At 30.9% G+C, this 18,294-nt stretch overlaps 1 protein-coding gene across 8 annotated transcripts; it reads left to right on the top strand.

The window, feature by feature from the left end:
* Positions 1–584: 584 nt before the first annotated feature.
* LOC130668512 (signal-induced proliferation-associated 1-like protein 1) lies at positions 585–16,425 on the top strand. 8 transcript variants are annotated; one of them, XM_057470841.1, is made up of 6 exons: positions 585–1,658; positions 1,739–2,346; positions 2,432–2,546; positions 9,276–9,465; positions 9,657–10,457; positions 10,544–16,425. In XM_057470841.1, the coding sequence occupies exons 2-6, from the start codon at positions 2,318–2,320 to the stop codon at positions 14,695–14,697; spliced, it is 5,289 nt and encodes a 1,762-aa protein (XP_057326824.1). In that variant the 5' UTR covers positions 585–1,658; positions 1,739–2,317; the 3' UTR covers positions 14,698–16,425. The 8 variants fall into 8 exon arrangements, with proteins under 8 accessions (XP_057326824.1, XP_057326825.1, XP_057326822.1 ...); XM_057470842.1 differs by having other exon boundaries at positions 585–2,045; positions 2,110–2,346; XM_057470839.1 differs by lacking the exon at positions 1,739–2,346 and having other exon boundaries at positions 585–1,548.
* Positions 16,426–18,294: the final 1,869 nt, after the last annotated feature.

The following is an 18,294-nucleotide window of genomic DNA, read 5'->3' as shown; positions in this document are numbered from 1 at the left end:
ACCAATCTTCAGAGCAAATATACCGAACGGTTTTGAATATAAATAATAGAAAATCTAGTAATGCGATTTGTTGTACGATACATTTATATTTACGTATCTACATATATTACAATGGAACCAGCGATGTGGTATAAGATATAAATATAAATAATAACTAAAGGGGATTAAACATTACAATAGAAGAGCGTAAAAACTTAACATTATTACCACACATACAAATAATTGTGTTGCCCTTTACTTATTTACTACGTCTCTGCCTCAAGTTTTATCGTCATCATCGTCACCGTGTAAAAAAGATTACAGACTATATACCATCATACATGACAGAGTGGAGTAAAATGAAGCGTATGAGCTCATATCAACTCCATACTACATACCATCAACATCAACGGCTCACATCACATCAGTCCTCACGTCTTCAGTACAGTCCTTCTTATTATATACTCATCAGAACCCATCAAAGCCACCTCTTGTGGTCCTTCTTCAGCACATAGATGATATACCAGCGATACTATTATATCCTATCCTACTATATATATATTACTAACAGCAACATCGGGAATCGGGCGTCGCCATCGCAATAGTTCAGTACTGCTACGGCACCAGCTCTTTCTCTCTCTCGTTTCTTTTCACCCCCGCCAGCATCGGCATCACCATCTCCACCGCCATCACCAACACCGACGAAACTTTTAAACATCGGTTCGTATTCGAGCTCAGTTGCACTCGTGAGCGTTCAAAGTGTCACGACGCTTACCTTCATCCTATTTTATTCTTCTCTCGTTCGTTTCGTTTACCTGTACTGTGATTGTGTATTCTTATTCTATTGAGAATTATATATATATGTAATATAAATATATACTCAAAATTACTGTACTCTTACGTACATTACGTACCGCGATCATTGTTAACTCCGTAATACAAATAATTAAACTCGTTCAATCGGATTTAATATCGCTAAATATATATTTTTTTTTTTGAAACATTTCTTAACATTTATTGTAATTGTAACGCAGCTGCCTTTACTACCACACCATTAATGTATACCTATACATATACATATACATGTATATATATTTACTACTCCATAACATAACAACGACAATACAATTCAAAGAACGAACCCCGTCAAGCTTCTCTTAAATAACTTTGCCAAGTACAAAGAAATTTTTTTCTCGGACTTCTTTTTTCAGTCCCATTGACTTTGACACAAAGAATGCAGGGTAAAAAAATTTTGTCCAAGTAATAAAGTGTAAGTGTATATACATATTGGAGTTAAGTGGATTGGAGTAGTATAGTGCAGAGTGGACAATTAAGTTTATATGAATGGTTTTTAAGTTTACAAGTGAAGTATATTTGTATGATCTAGTTTAAAAATATATGTAAATATATATACATACTGTAAAGCAGAGCAACAGTTATGAAATCAACGGACACGCCAGATCTCAATATAAAGTCCACATGTGCGCAAGTTATGTGTCGTCTTGGGAGCTTCAGGAATTTACGGACCAGCAACAGGCAAACGAAAATGTTATTGAAGCCGCGTAGGAGGTAAACATTTTAATGAAAAAACGTCTGGAGGAAAAAATTAACCGCCAGGGTACGAATGCTCCGGACTCCCATGTGCTGATGTGTTTTATTATTTTTTATCGCAGTGTAGTGTAATTTCTTAGTCTTCATGTTTTTTTAAATGTAATTTAAAATATAATTACTGGTATGATTGTTGGTGTCGTTTTTTCAGGACTAAATGCTTCCTTGGCCTTATTAATTGTGCTCGGTCTCAAATGCGTTTTGATACCTTTTTTAAATGGACTCACTACAAATATACGTATAGTTCCGTTGTCTTGGAACAACAACTCGAGGCCATTCAACATCACGGCTACTATACCACCTCCTTCTATTCATGTATTTCATAGTAGAATGTGACAGACTAAGACATGCCGGTGCTCCTGCTTGCTGCTTACTTACTTACTTACATACTTACCAGTTACATTAGAGTGGACTACTCCGTCGTAAATATAACGAGTCATTGCTAGTTGTAGTGCAGTGTATATCATATTTTTTACACGAGATTTATTATTTTATTTTATTTTTTTTAATGTTTCCGCTTAGTGTATGTGACGTTCACCATGTAATCGTTGGTTGGGTGATTATATCTAAAGGCAACCAGCTCAGATGTTGCATTGCGTGTTGCTAGTTTTTAATCAATGCAAGTGGCTGGTATAAGTACACTTACTGGGATTAATAATACATGTTTTTGTTGCTGCTGTTGATGTTATTATTGTTGTTAATAGATGATAGTGGATGTTGAATTGATGTGATGAAACCTTTTTGTAGTGATTACATGAGGTATTGTTGTTTATTATTTAAGAGAGATATTGGCTAAAAGATAGTTGGGTTATTGTTTGTTTGTTTTATTATTTTTTAATCAAAGGAAGATTTATCAAGAAACTGAAACTTCAGCTATATTGGCGAGGAAACGAGAGAGCGGGCTACCGCTCGCATTTCCGTGTCTGTCGCGCCAGCGACATTCAACTTTATTTCATAATGTGAGTTTTTTTACTTTTTTATTGACTTAATATTTTATTTTATTTTATTATTATTATTATTACTATTATTATTATTATTATTGTTATTAATATTATTATCATTATTATCATTATTAGTAGCAGTACACAGCTGAAAAATTTGAGTTAAATTTAACACATTATACTTGTGTCAAACAATAATACAGGTCTAAAACTTATTGAGATCAGATAACACATTAAACTTTAGTTAAATTTACACTTGATGGTCAAATAATTGACACAAAACTTTTAACCAATGAATTTTTATTCACAAGAACACAAAACTTTTAACTGTATAGTGGTAGAGGTACCATTTGTGGCCACTGCTCCATTTTTGGACATTTGATACTTTATTTTAATTAATGAAAAAGTTATCAAATGAAATTTCCAGTTTAATAGTTGGTTAAAAGTATCTTTGAATACATTTTGAAAATTAATTTTGTCATTGCGTCTTTTACAAAATATTTTATTAAAATTTTTAAAGTGTCCAAAACTGGCCCTAAAGTAGCCAAAAACGGTACCTCTACCCTATTATTAGTATTAGTATTAGCATTGTTATTATTAGTAGTATTAGTATTATTATTATTAGTAGTAGTAGTAGTAGTAGTAGTAGTATGTATTATTATTAGTATTATTATTATTATTATTATTATTATTATTATTATTATTATTATTATTATTATTAATCATAATTTATTTACAAGCAATTTTTGTCTCACTTCAAATTATTAAAAAAATTTCAATTTATGTGAGAGTCAGAACACCTGAAATTAATTGTAATAAGATAGTACATATTTATTTTTATTATTTTATTATATATACGTTAACAAAGCCTAGTTTTATTTATTTATTTATTTTTTTTTTATCGTACTCTTTTAAAAATGATAGAAATTTATTTCTGTTGAATTTTAGTTATTAGTAACAGTTTAAACATTTAAAATTAAGGTAACTATTTTATTATCGGTATTATTTTATCAGACAATAGTACCAATCGGTTATCAGCGGCCTTGCGTGTTTTAAAACCATCTGATACTAAAAAAAGTACTTTAGGAAAATAATTTTTTAAAAAATTATTTATGATTTCGTATTATTTGTTTAGTTTTTTGTCGCTGTAATAAGATATTGTTCGGAGGTCTCTCTCATTTTCAATAAAAGTTTAATTACGATATATTCGTGTATAATTTTATCAAAAAATCTTAACAAACGTCAGAATAATACTCTGTAGTCTGTATTTTTAACGGACCACGGTCAAATTTTTTTTAAAGTCATGAATGTTCGGTCAATTAAGAGGCCTGAGTATTGATAAAAAAATTAATAAATAAATAAAGAAAATTTTAATCAGACAAAAAGCAATAAAACATTTGACGATTTATCATAGACAGTCATGATAATATATAATTATTACAAGGAAAAAAAGTCAACGTTAATTTGTAAAATAGCTAAAAATAAAATAATAATACGGGTACATTTAAATTACGAGTATCAACTCCTATTTTATTGATACTGATACAGGTCAATAAATATAAAATATTTAAATACAATCATACAATTATTAGTTATTAATAATACTTTGTATGAATAATTTGTAAATACATTACATAAATTGTCAGGAGAACGTATGTAAATCATTGAAAAAAAAAATACCTCTAATGATTATGTATTTACATGTTATATTCTCATGATTAATGAGAATGTATACATATACAATATAAATTATATTAAATGAATAATTAAAAGTACACGTATAAGTGCATGTACTGATTTTTCAAATATGAATATGCGTTTAAAATACTTGACAATAGTTTATTTTATTATTATTATTTTATTTTTACATAAAATTATACATTAAAATAGAAATGTGAAACCTCATTTTATAAAAGCCCTGACACTGTTAATCGGCTTTTGTTTTAAAACTAATTTCTTTCCATTGTCTACGTAAATATATATATATATATATATATATATATATATATATATATATATATATATATATATATATACATATATAATATTGAATGAGTAATTAATAAATGGAACATTACAATATAATAATAAGGTAAAAACGATATGAAAATAAGTGCACGCGGTTTATCAATTGTGCGAACGACATTTACGAGAAAGAGAAAGCGTAAGAGAAAGACGTTGTATTGAATGACTATACTACTATTACTATTACTATTACTACTACTATTGCTGCTGATTTATTATTATCTATTATCTACTTATGAACTGTTGTTTTGATCTACACCATCAACACTATCCTATTCTTCTAATGACTAAATAATAGTTTGCGAGTTACGAGGCATAGCAAAAAAATAGAAAATCTCGTTCATTAATTCATTAGCCAACGTAAACGGAAACCATATATAAATTAACGTATACTAAATAATAATAATAGTAATAGAAGTAATAGTAATGATAATTTAATATTAATGTATGTAATTGCGAGTATAAAGGAAGGGGAAATGTGTGCTTTTATATACTGGATGAGTGCCCAGAGGGAAGAGTTAAACATCAACGGGGACAAAGAAGCCAGTAAAAGCTAATCCACTGACTATAAACCTACGTTATAAACTCAGTTTATTTATAGTAACGTCACATTTCTTGGAAAAATAATTTATTTAATACTCTAATTTAATACGTTTACTAACATTTTAAATCCCCGGCTCTAACTTTAGATTTTAATACTACGGAAATCCTACTACTCATTTTTTTAATTCAATTTCCGTGAAAAAAAAAAAATTCAGTTACTAAATTAATTAGTATTTTTATTCATTAACTTTTACACATTAATTACTATTGTAATTTATCATCGCGGTAAACAATTTGAAATATTTGATGACGTGAAAGATTCTTTAAAAAATATAAATGAGGAGTTAAAATTTTTTAATATCCTAACTGTAAAAGTTGATGACGAATGATATATATATTTATTTATCTTTTTTTTTACTGATCGTATGGTGATAAATACATAACTCAAATTCATGTCTAATTGCAAGTGAAATAATAATGTATGTAATTTATGTACTAATGAATACGCGTATCTGTAGTTGCATGACGAGACGCGTGTTATTTTATATATACATATATTAACTACATATGTATGGAGTAAGTGACTGAGTACATATGTATAGTAAGTAAGTAAGGAAGGAAACAGTGAAATGAAATTTAAAAAAAAAAGTAATAAGAGAAATTTAAATCGTTACGGGCAAGTGTTGCGTCTGAAATGTTGAGGGAAAATTTTACTCTTATTACAGATAAGACAAAGCAGTCTAGTAGAAAAAAAATTAATAGAAGTATGTAGTGTGGATATGTTGTATATGGTGTGTGGTATGTTATGTTAGATGGAATGGTATATATTTAGCGTACGTAGATCATTGTATTATTGTGTATCTTCTTATATGGTGTACAGTAGACTGCTTAAAAAAACGACTTTTTTTTTGTTAATTATGTTGGAAGTGACGATAAAATAATACTTGAGAGTTTGAGCTCCTAATATTAATAGGATAGAGGTACCATTTGTGGCCACTGCTCCATTTTTGGACATTTAATACTTTATTTTAGTTAATGAAAAAGTATAAAATAAAATTTCCATAGCAAGTGTGATAAAAGTATCTGTACTAATTTTAAAAATTAAGTATGACATTGTGCCTTTTACAAGATATTTTATTTCAATTTTTCAAGTGTCCAAAACTGGCCCCAAAGTGGCCAAAAGCGGTATATCTAACCTATTAAGGGCTGCCGCATCGCAAATTTCTATTTTCCATTTAAATGACATGGAAATGAAATTCTTTTGCACTTTGGAATTTTATGGCTTACGGTGGGAACAATTCTTTAAAGTGTTCAAGATTTATTTTCATGGGAAATTTGACGCTCTACAAAAAAGTTCTCTTACAATTTCGAGATATTTTTGTTTCTTCAAAAGTTATTATAAGTAACGTAATTAATTTTAAACAATAAAATTATGATTATTAAAGAAAATTTTCAGTTAAATGCAAATAACTTACGACTTGTAAGAAATATCGAAAATTTTCAAACAGATAAGTTATAGAAAATGAAATGTTCTACAAAAAATGTCCAGTAAAATTTTCCCCTAAAGTTGACGGTTGCGTCAAAAAATTTGAAAAATGTAGAAATTTAACATTAATTCAACTTAAACTTTGAATAACTTTTGAAAAAATAAAAATATCGAAAAATCGTAAGAGGCATTTTTTATAGAGCGTCAAATTTCCCATAAAATCATATCGACTATTTTAAAGAATTGTTCCCACCGTGAACTATAAAATTCCAAAGTGCAAAAGAATTTCGTTTCCATGTCATTTAAATGGAAAATAGAAAAAATTTGCGATGCGGCAGCCCTTAACAGGGTAGAGGTACCGCTTTTGGCCACTTTAGGGCCAGTTTTGGACACTTGAAAAATTAAAATAAAATATCTTGTAAAAGACGCAATGTCATAACTAATTTTTAAAATGTGTACAGATACTTTTATCACACTTGTTATGGAAATTTTGATTAATTAAAATAAAGTATTAAATGTCAAAAAATGGAGCAGTGGCCACAAATGCTACCTCTACCCTATTAATATTAAGAGCTCAAACTCTCACAGTATTTTTTTTCGTCATTTCCAACAATATTTCCAACATAATTAAGAAAAAAGAAATTAGTCGTTTTTTTTTAAACAGTCTAGTATATATTAGATATACAAACCGGTAGCCTTTCATTGTATTCTTTCTCAGTACAGTGAGTTGAAGTAAAGCGATGGACAAGTGATGCACCAAGTAAAGCGATGGATTGCTTGGTGGCTGGTGGATAGGAGGTGCAGGCAACGAGTGAACGAGTCCAACGAGTAAGAGTTGAGTAAAGTCAACGAGATGTAGTTGGGTTTGGTTGTTGTTGTTGTTGTTGGTGATGGTGATGGGTAATACACATCACTTGCGTGTATGTATTGCAGTTGAGTTGAGTTTGAGTTCGATGCCCCGACGACAGACAACGTAAAACACTACTACTGTTCACCAGTATGTAATGTATGCTGTATGTACAGGGCGCCAATCCCATCACATTCAACCACCACGAGTACGTCGACGTAGACAACGACGACAAAAGACTTTTACTCTGTACGCTCTGTACAGTATCCACACGCACATGTGCATGCATTTTATTCCCACCGATTCATTCTACTAATTTATTTTTTTTAACTACTTTTAATATATTCAACGTTAATTTACAACGCTAATTTAATCTAATAATTATTATTTGTTGTAAAATAAAACTTAAATTATCTAAAAAATCCTTTAGACTTGAGCCGTAAAAATATTAATTTGTTCATTTAAAAAAAAACCGTGAGAATTTTTTGTAGATAAAAATATTTAAAGTTAAAAATAATTAATTTAATTTTGGAGCTTGAAATAAATTTATTTTAATGTAAAAATAACTATGGGGGAAAAAATTAAGTGACTAATTAATTAATCAATGAGAGTTAAATAAAATATATGTATATATATATATAGAAGTTGTCTTGACAAAGGTCAAGTATTTAAAGTATTTGAAATGTAGTGGCGAGTGTATTGGCCCAGTGGATGCCGCATTCAATTCCCCAACTGAAAAAGAATGTCCGGTATTATATATATATCTATATATACATGTGTGTATATTAGCATAACTGGTTCAGTCGGTGGTGCACACACGGCGGCATTGATGACGTCTCTCGCAATGCGGTCTCTCTTAACTTGTGTGTTGATTTCCGATACGATATACGAGTTTGTCGTATTCTCTGTTTAAGCCGGTTTCCTTGTCTTCTCTCACTACACACGTTTAGATTATGGAATGATATCGATAAACTGACGTAACGCACTCACAATCACAAAGCGTATTATATTTACACCGAGTTATCTATATCATAGTAAAAAAAATATACAATAGTATCTTTATTTATACGCAATGATATTAAATACACTGTAAAAAAAAACGGAGTAAGTCTAGGCGGTGTAGGTGTTAAAATTTTCGGTGTTAAATTTCAACACCGAAAGCGGTGTCAAAATAACACCACCGCTGGTGTAAATATTCGATAACTTTAGTTAAACAGAGTTTTTATTAATTAATTAAATTATTGGTGATTGAAATGGTGGGCGTGAAATTATGTAATTTTTAAATAAATTGCGGATAACATAAATAATTATTTGAATAAGTACATAACAAAATTGAAATTTCCTCCAGATAATATTCATTTAATTTTTATATTTTTAACTTCCCGCTGCGAGAATTCAAAATTTTCAAAAAAAAGGGAAGTTATTGGTTTTGATCCGATTTTTGAAAATCGAATTTTCATCAGATTTTGACGTTTTAAGGTCCTAGGAAACTATTCCGACTATTTCCGGATGGATGTCCGAGCGTATGTGTACGTACGTACATAAATATCTGTAACTTTTGAACGGATGAACTGATTTTGATTCCTAAGGTGATATTCGACGCGATTTGTTTTGTACGTGATACATTTCTTTTCTAATTTCTATACGTGGAATTTTTTTTACACCGATTTAACACCGCCAAATTACAAAGCCTACACCGGTATTATTTCATTTTAACGCCGCTCTTTTTACAGTGTAGTGATATTGATAATGATAATGATAATGATAATACATATATAGTAAATGATAAAATTTAATTGATATGATAATAGTAAATTTATGTATATTGAATGATTGTATTTTACAGAATGACGAGATGATTGCTCAGCTGGCGGTGATGGGCGGCGGAAGTGGCGGGAACGGCGGTGGGAGCCGTGTCAGTCGTGGCGGGCTTACTTTGCACAGATCAAATTCCAGTTTAGAATTGCCCCACAGTCCAGAACGCTCTGGACGTGTGACTGATGCTCAGCCACTTCGACGGGAGTATGGATCCCACGGTAAGTAACAATATACACATACTTTTTTTTATTTTTTATCTTTCCCTAGCCCTTTTTTATAAGCCCTTATGTGTATACACATATGTTGTCAAACGTGAAAGTTGATATATTTTAACGAAGCTGTTGTTGCAACTCATTGATTTATTATTATTATTATTATTATTATTATTTTTATTGTTATTAATATCTAGGCAGCATCGACGTGGTTGCCGGACAGTGTAATCCAGCAAGCGGTAATACAACAGGCGAGAACATCTTTGCGATGCTTCAAGACTTTAGAAGTGGACGTTCTTCGGCGGATCGTCTTTACCCGCATCCTCATCATCATCACCACCATCATCATCAACACGCTGCTGGTCTCGACTCAAGTATTTTGAATGCGGGCGGTGCGTCAACTGATGAAGTTTGTGGGCCAACATCTGCATCAAGTCCTAAAGTTCGATTAAAAATAAATCGTCTTTGGGGTGGCAAAGAAAGCCCACCCACTGGTGTTTCAACTCCTGCTACAGTTGTGTCGAGTGATCTTGAAGAACGTCATCGACGTAGAGCATTTGTTCATTACGACACGCAGTCATTGACCGCTAATCTCGGTTACGCGGCTAAATTACGCGGGATACTACTGGCTAGACGTAGAAATACGGCCACTGGAGCGTCTGCTGCTAGTACTATAAGAGCACCCACGCCTGACAATGATTCACCCGAGGGCAATGAGGTGGCTGATGATCCCGGCGACGGTAAAAGTAATGATTTACTTGAGTCATGTCCGTTTTTTCGTAATGAAATTGGCGGTGAAGGAGAACGTGAAGTGGCACTGGCAAGATCACCTAGTCCTACTGTCGGTGCTCATCGGCCTTCGTTGTCTTATGGAGTATCTGTACTTGAACCAATGCCCGGTGAAACACTTTGGAAGCACACTTGTCCTCTACGTAAAAGACTCTTGCCGATTGAAAGTATCGACGAAGGCGCACGTTACTACAGGAAATATTTTTTCGGTAAACTTTTATTATGCAATTATCATCATATATTTATTTAATGATAAGTAATGATAATAATTATGAATTTGTTATTTATTTTACAGGCAAAGAGCATCAAAATTGGTTCGGTATGGACGAGCAACTTGGCCCAGTGGCAATAAGTATTCGCAGAGATGGCAATCATTACCGTATAATTGTACGTACATCCGAATTACTCACTCTCCGAGGGTCAATACCCGAAGAAGCCCTAGGATTACGTACAAATCAAGGATCTCGAATACCAACGCGAGAAATATTAGAACTCGTCGCGCCGGAAGTACAACTGGGATGTCTACGATTAGGAACGCCCGCAGCTGAAGAAACTCTTGCTAGACTAGATGAGCAGGGACTCTCAAACCGTTACAAAGTTGGAGTTCTTTATTGTCGCGCTGGTCAACGGACTGAAGAAGAAATGTACAATAATCAGCATGCCGGGCCAGCATTTCTTGAATTTTTAGATACAGTCGGTCAACGAGTTAAGTTACGAGGTTTTGAAGGTTACAAAGCTGGTCTTGATACTAGGACAGATTCAACGGGTACTCATGCTGTTGCCGCAACTCACAGAGGATCTCAATTAACATTTCATGTAGTAACAATGCTACCATTTACGCCAAATAATCGACAACAATTACTCAGGAAACGTCATATCGGTAATGATATCGTAACTATTGTATTTCAAGAGCCAGGCGCATTACCATTTAGTCCACGAAGAATAAGATCACAATTTCAACATGTATTTATCATCGTACGTGCTATCAATCCATGTACTGATAACACACAGTACAGTGTCGCAGTATCACGTAGCAAAGAAGTGTCTATTTTTGGGCCACCAGTACCGCCAGGTGCAACATTCAATAAAGGCAAATCATTTGCTGACTTTATTTTAGCTAAAGTAATAAACGCTGAAAATGCCGCCCATCGTTCAGAAAAATTTTCGACAATGGCGACGAGAACCCGTCAGGAATATTTAAAAGATCTAGCTGTCAACTATTCAACCACCACAATAATTGACACTGGACAAAAATTTTCCATGCTGTCATTCAGTAGCAAAAAAAAAGTTCCAGTCCGTCCGCGGTTGGCCTGTGATGCCTCACAACGCGGCGCGATCTGTTGGCAAGTTATTTTAGAGGAGAGTAATCAAAATACCGACTGTTATTTGGGTATATCAGTAGATACTATTGTACTAATTGAAGAACACTCAAGGCAAACTGTTTTTGTGTCTCCCTGCATAAATGTCTTGGGCTGGCATGCCCAAACTAATAGCTTACGTTTGTATTATCATCAAGGTGAGTGCATCAGTATTCATGTACGACCTGATTATTCAGAGAGAGATGAAATTATGGAGATAGTAGCGCGTCTGCGTGCAGTAACACAGGGGTCACCGGCATCGGAGTTATCACTGAAGCGCAATTCCTTAGGGCAATTGGGTTTTCACGTCCAACCAGACGGTGTTGTTACCCAGGTTGAGCCAATGGGCTTATCATGGCAAGCGGGTCTAAGACAGGGTTCGCGTCTCGTTGAAATTTGCAAGGTTGCTGTGTCGACCCTGAGTCACGACCAAATGGTTGATTTGCTTAAAACTAGTGCCCAAGTAACGGTAACTGTTATACCCCCAACAAATGATGGACAGCCACGTCGTGGTTGCTCGCTACAATCTTGTCAGTATTTATCAACAAATTATGAGAGTGACTATGAGAATGTTAATTCTGAAAATGTGCCGAGTCAACAGATGGCTCAGCAAGTTCATCAGACGAAAAATTATGAGCGGTCTACAAGTCCACCGAGATCAAGCAACAGCTCTGGTTACGGTACTGGTTCTAGCTCCCGGTCATTCAATGATCCGCGATTTATTCAAGAGACTACATCACTATCAGTTAATAATGTAAATACTAATGCTAGTGGTAGTGCTGGTGCTAGTGGTAGTGGAGGTACTGCTGCGACTGCTAGTACTTCTGGTAATACCAGCAGCAGTCATAACACTGATGAACGATGGTACGATTTATTTGAAGCTCCTGAGCAAGATGCAAGTCATCGCATTGACGGGACTCCGCCGCCACCTTTACCCGCCAGACAAAAAGAACGCAATGAATTGCATGGAAAATCAACAACTGATCAATTAAAGCATCATCACGATTACTACTCGAAAGAATCGAATTACGTTTCCCCGCGTGTCATTCAAGAGAGTAATTATCAGCGGCTTGATGAAGCTAATCGTAGTAATACTAATAATAGTAGCAGTAACAGTAATAATAATAATAATAGTAGTAGTAGTAATAATAATAATAATAATAATAATAATAATAATAATAATAATAATAATAATAGTCAGGAAGATCCAGCTGCTAATTATGCTAGGATACAAAAAGATCATGGCTACTGGTATGGATCGAATCATGGACATCAAAAACAATCTCCTTCAAGTTCATTACCGTTAAACCATCAAAACTCTGGTTACAGTTCAAAACCCGTAGCTCCGAGCAATGGGATTCGTTACAATGAACAAGTTAATGGTAATGAGCTTGGTACTGTTTATGACAACGAACCGAGTCGTGTTTTACGGAAGCCAAAGAACGATTTTGAAACGAGAGCAAGCGAATGGGATCGCGGAGGCAGCGGTGTTGCAACTGCTGGTATTATTAAGAATGAAAATTACCAAGAATCAAGACCTGTTGATAATTTAAGTAATGAATCTAACAGTAAATATCGAGATCGTCAAGTCAGTTCCTATGATTTTGTTCCTCATGATTATGATAGAAAAAAAAATAATCATAATGACAATATTATAAATAACACATCAGATGTCAGTCGTATTAAAACATTAGGATTAAATTACGATGTTAATTTATCGCAACGTGATGACAGTATTAATAACTCATCAACATCAACATCAACAATACGCGAACCAACACATGAATTTATAATTGGCGAAAAAGTAACGTGTATTAAAAGTAATTTACCTGAACGTGTACTATCACGTAAATTAGCACATGAGTATATGAGGAAAGATTACACGTCGTCGAGTTTACCACCCGAGGTGAGAATATTTGATGGCAATAATTCAACATCATCATCATCAACAACAACAACAATAATAACAGCATCAGACATACCAACAATGCCAAGTGAAGATGAATTACCATTGAATGCATGTGAAAATTCTTCACCTGCATTACGTAGAACTGGGAAACATCGTCCAGGAAGTGGTACCAGTAGTGGTGCCAGTAGTGCTACTTCTGTTGCTGGTGTATCGAATTCCAGTCCACGAAATCAATCACCCCGTCCTAAATCGATTGTTAGAAATCAGATTAGAAATTCAGCGAATTTAACCTCCAGTACTCTACAAGAAGATCTTATGAAATTAATAAATCCTGATTTCATCGCTGATGATAATACTGGCAGTGCCTCGAGTAATAATAGTAATATTATTATAAGTGATGATAATTACATCGTTAACGGTAATAACAGTGAGAATAAAATAAGTAATTTGGTAGATAAAAATAATGACATTATTAAAATTGTTAGTAGTAATAATAATGTTATTATAAATAATAATAATAATGAAGTTGAAATACAAAATAAATGTAGATCTAGAGAAAATTTATGCGGCAGTAGTACGACAACATTGAGTGTATTAACGTCATCAACAAGACAAGATAATAATTGCAATACAAATGTAAATGCTGGTTCAGAAGTTATTTTGACTAAAGCAAGACCTGCTACGGTTATTTCAAATACGAGCACCAACACAAGTCCAGCGCTTAGTGAAAGCAAAATGACCAAGGAAGAAAGACTGTCACCGCGAGTTACTAAAACACATGTGCCTTTAAAATCAACAAATAATTCAACGTCTGCTGGGAGAGATTGTAAAAATAATGCAGGTGACGGTGATGACAATGACCTGTGGGCTGCTAATAATAATTACGATGTCAGTAAACGATTTGCAAAACAAAATAATCTAGATCGGAGTGAAGAAAAAATTTATGAATCAACTGGCAATATAACAAACACGGGTTCCAATAATTCGGTGATTGATTTACAGGGTCACCTGTCAAATTTAGAACTGAGAGTCGCGCGGGAAACGAGAAGACGTTTGTCACTTGAAGACGAAGTCAGAAGATTGAGGGATGAAAATCGTAGATTACAAGACGAAAACCATGCGGCTGCACAACAATTGAGGCGATTTACCGAGTGGTTTTTTCAAACTATTGATCATCAGTAATTTATATATTTATTATTGATGATTTTATTGGATATAAATTTAATATTTTTCAAAATTTTAAATTTATCTATTGTTAAAATTTAAGGAAATAAAATTTATTTAATTACGCAGGGTAGAGGTACCAGTTTTGGACACTTGAAAAATTAAAATAAAATACGCATTGATATATTTTATTATTTCCATGCGTTCAAAAATATTTTTATCACCCTTATAATGGAAATTTTATTTTATACTTTTTCATTAATTTAAAATAAGTATTAAATTTCCAAATAGAGCAGTGGCCTTGTGGTACTTCTACCCTACTTGAATTAAGATGATAGTAATTTATTTGATAAGAATTTCTTTTTTTTTTTTTTTTTTATGACAAAATATTAATACATTATGCAATTGAACTGCCAACGCCGATAAAATGTATTGTTTTTTTTTCTATACTATAAAAAATTTCCGGAGTGAACGCGGATTAAATCCGGAGTGAGTGCGGAGCCGACTGTTTATTTATTTAATCTCCTGGGAGTGAAATTTACTTCAAAGCGGAGTTTATTTTAATATTAAAACTCTGAATCGGAGTGAAATAAAGTCCAGATCACTCCAAAATCACTCCGCTGAAAAAACAAACTCTCTATTTACTCCATATCCGGAGTAATTTTTTTTAAACTCCGAAACTCCGAGCGACGGATTTGAATAAAATCCGTAATCACTCCTGATTTTTTATGGTGTACTTTTGTTATACCAACTAAATATATATTTTTTATAATTATATAAAAATTATAAATTAATTTTTTTTGTTTACGGGCCAAACTTATTTTATTTTCTTTTCGTTAAAATACGTAACGAGTTAATCGTGCGTTTGCAGTATTAAAAAAAAATATTAATTATAAATTTATAAAAATAAATTAATATTTACGTATTCAAGAGTGCTCATGATTAATAAATAAATAAATGAATGAATTTAAAAAAATAATAAATATATTTCAGTACCATAATTGATGCGTTTGTAGCACGCGACAAACTGACCAAATATATTTAGATAACTAAGAATAAATAATTATAAATAAATATTAATATTATTATTAAAAAATAAACATTATTTATCTTTTATAATTATAATTAACTTTTATATTACGATACTAGTTGCCTTAAAAAAAAATATTTGTAAAAATTTAAAATATATTATATGTATTTTTTATATTTCGGCGTACAATTGTTATGATTAATAATAATTATAAATATACTAAGTGATAATTAATTAATTAATTAATAAATAAATAAATGACTTGTAATAACTGATCCCAAATATATAAGTGAAGGATATTTAAAAATGTGTACCATTTTTAGAATAATAAAATAGTTTATTGTAATCCACAGAGAAAAAAAAAGAGATAAATGAAGAAAAAATAAACAAATGTCTTGTAATTTTAATTAATGCCTTACATTTATCACTACTGTAGTTTTAGTGACAACACTGAAATTACATTTTTTTAATTGTATATAATTAATAATTATTTTAGTTTATCAAGATCTCTATGGAGGACATTTATGAGTATGGATTGCATTAGGAATTTTAAGCAATTAGGAATTATTATTTAATTATTATGTTGTAATTTATTATTATTATGGATAAATTTTATTATTAACTGTTACTGTTTATCATAAATTACTATTTTCAATTAATGGATGGGTCTATTTTTTATCAGCAATATTTTTCGCTGAATAAGTTGATTTTATTAATTAGTAATATCAGTAATAATAAGATCTTTGATGGTCAATAATCTATTAAAATTTTAATTTAAAAATTTTCACCATTTAAAACTTTTAAACTCTCACCAACTATTTTATTAATTATTTATATCTATATATTTATCAATATATTATTCAAGTTTTATATCACGTGCTGAATTCTAAAAATATAAATAACATGAAAAAATATTGTGATTATTATCAACACAATTTGAAAGTCAAAAACGGCCGACGGTTTTTTTTAATTTTTTGACAGATCATTTATTCAAAATTAAAATTAAAAAAAACGTCGATTTTACTTTCAATTTCTCGCGAATTCCTTCGTAGAAATCAACAGAATTTTTATATAGATGTTGTCTTAATTTGCACAGAAAAAAATGATTTCTTGCGTCAAAAAATATTTTATGACAGTAAAGTTAGCGGACATTTGAAATTTAAATAAATTTTTTTAAATAGATAAATAATAAAAAAAAAACATATTTCTAAAAAAAATGCACATGTAGAAAATTTAATAAACTATACATGCAATTTTTCAAAATATTTTTTTTAATATTGGTTTTTTAGTTAAAAAAAATCAAAATGTTGTTAAATGTCTGTTAACTTTATAGTCATAAAATACTTTCCATTATTAATTGAAGACAAAAATTTCCGTACTCTGATAATTTTTAGATTTTTTAAACAACGATAAATCATAAAACAAAAATATTTAAAAAAATTGCACCTATAGTTTTTTTAATTTTCTATATGTGCATATTTTTATTTTTAATTTTTTTTTTCGATTGAATTGTAGAAAAAAAATCCGAAAGTTATTAATTGTCTGTTAACTTCCGGATAGTTATATTTATTGGGACAAGTGAAATTTTTGAAAGTGAGTAAAAATTTCTTACGCCAAAAAATCCTTTTTTTTCTGTGCACGTGTTAGAAAATTTAAGTATCTCATTAGATAAAATTTTTTAGTGTTGAAAAATAAATCGAATAAATTTTAACGAGACCGTTTTTAAAACAACTACACAATATTTTTTACCGTAAATTGTTGCATTTATTTATTATTTTTTCATATACTTTTATAATTTTTTAAGTACTTGTATTTTCTATATTTTTATATCCATGAGTGTTGCATTGACAATTATTTATTATTAATTACTTATTTAAAATTTTAATTTTATAAATTCAAGCGTTTTTTCCTTTTATTAATCATATATAATATATACATATATAATATGTAAAAAAAAGCAGGACATAAAAAAACATACTGAAGTCAAATAAAAGGTATAAAATTATTGTGCGAGGAATATAATAATGCGGCAACAATTAAAAAGTTAAAAGTAATAATTATTTTTTTTTCTATGGCACGCAATGAGTTTCGTATCATATCAATAATACGTAATTCCTCTAACGTGTGATAAAAAATAAACAATTAATTATTTGATATACTTAATAATATTAATGATAACTTATAATAATGTGATGTGATGTATGAGTAATGTTAATTAACAGGCCGCAATGTGATAAATAATTTAAACTCGTTATAAAATCTTAAAAGAAATTAAAAAGTTTTACAATAAAAAGACAAATAAAGTTTAATTAATCATCACACACTCACTACATAGTTTAAATAACCGGAATCGCAGCTTTAATTATACAAAAATACTCTTATATCACTTAATTACTGTATCATACTCTCTTAATTATTTATTTCGCTCTCTCTCTCTCTCTCTTCTTGTTAATAATTCATTTATTCATTCATTTTAACTTATTTATATAATATGTCACGTTAATCTGAATACTGAAAATGGCATTTATTTTTATTATTTATATTTTTCAATTTATTTTTTTTATTCACAATTTATTGTAATCATT

The sequence above is a fragment of the Microplitis mediator genome, chromosome 5 (genome assembly GCF_029852145.1).
Source record: "Microplitis mediator isolate UGA2020A chromosome 5, iyMicMedi2.1, whole genome shotgun sequence".
NCBI classification, from domain to species: Eukaryota; Metazoa; Arthropoda; class Insecta; order Hymenoptera; family Braconidae; genus Microplitis; species Microplitis mediator.
The sequence above is the reverse complement of the archived record's forward strand: the minus strand, read 5'-3'. Positions and strand labels throughout refer to the sequence as shown.

Coding starts and splice junctions, on each gene's coding strand:
- LOC130668512 (XM_057470839.1), top strand. CDS start 1,418: ATGAAATCAACGGACACGCCAGATCTCAATATAAAGTCCACATGTGCG. Junction 1,549..2,431: donor TTATTGAAGCCGCGTAGGAG/GTAAACATTTTA, acceptor TTTTAATCAAAG/GAAGATTTATCAAGAAACTG. Junction 2,547..9,275: donor ATTCAACTTTATTTCATAAT/GTGAGTTTTTTT, acceptor TGTATTTTACAG/AATGACGAGATGATTGCTCA.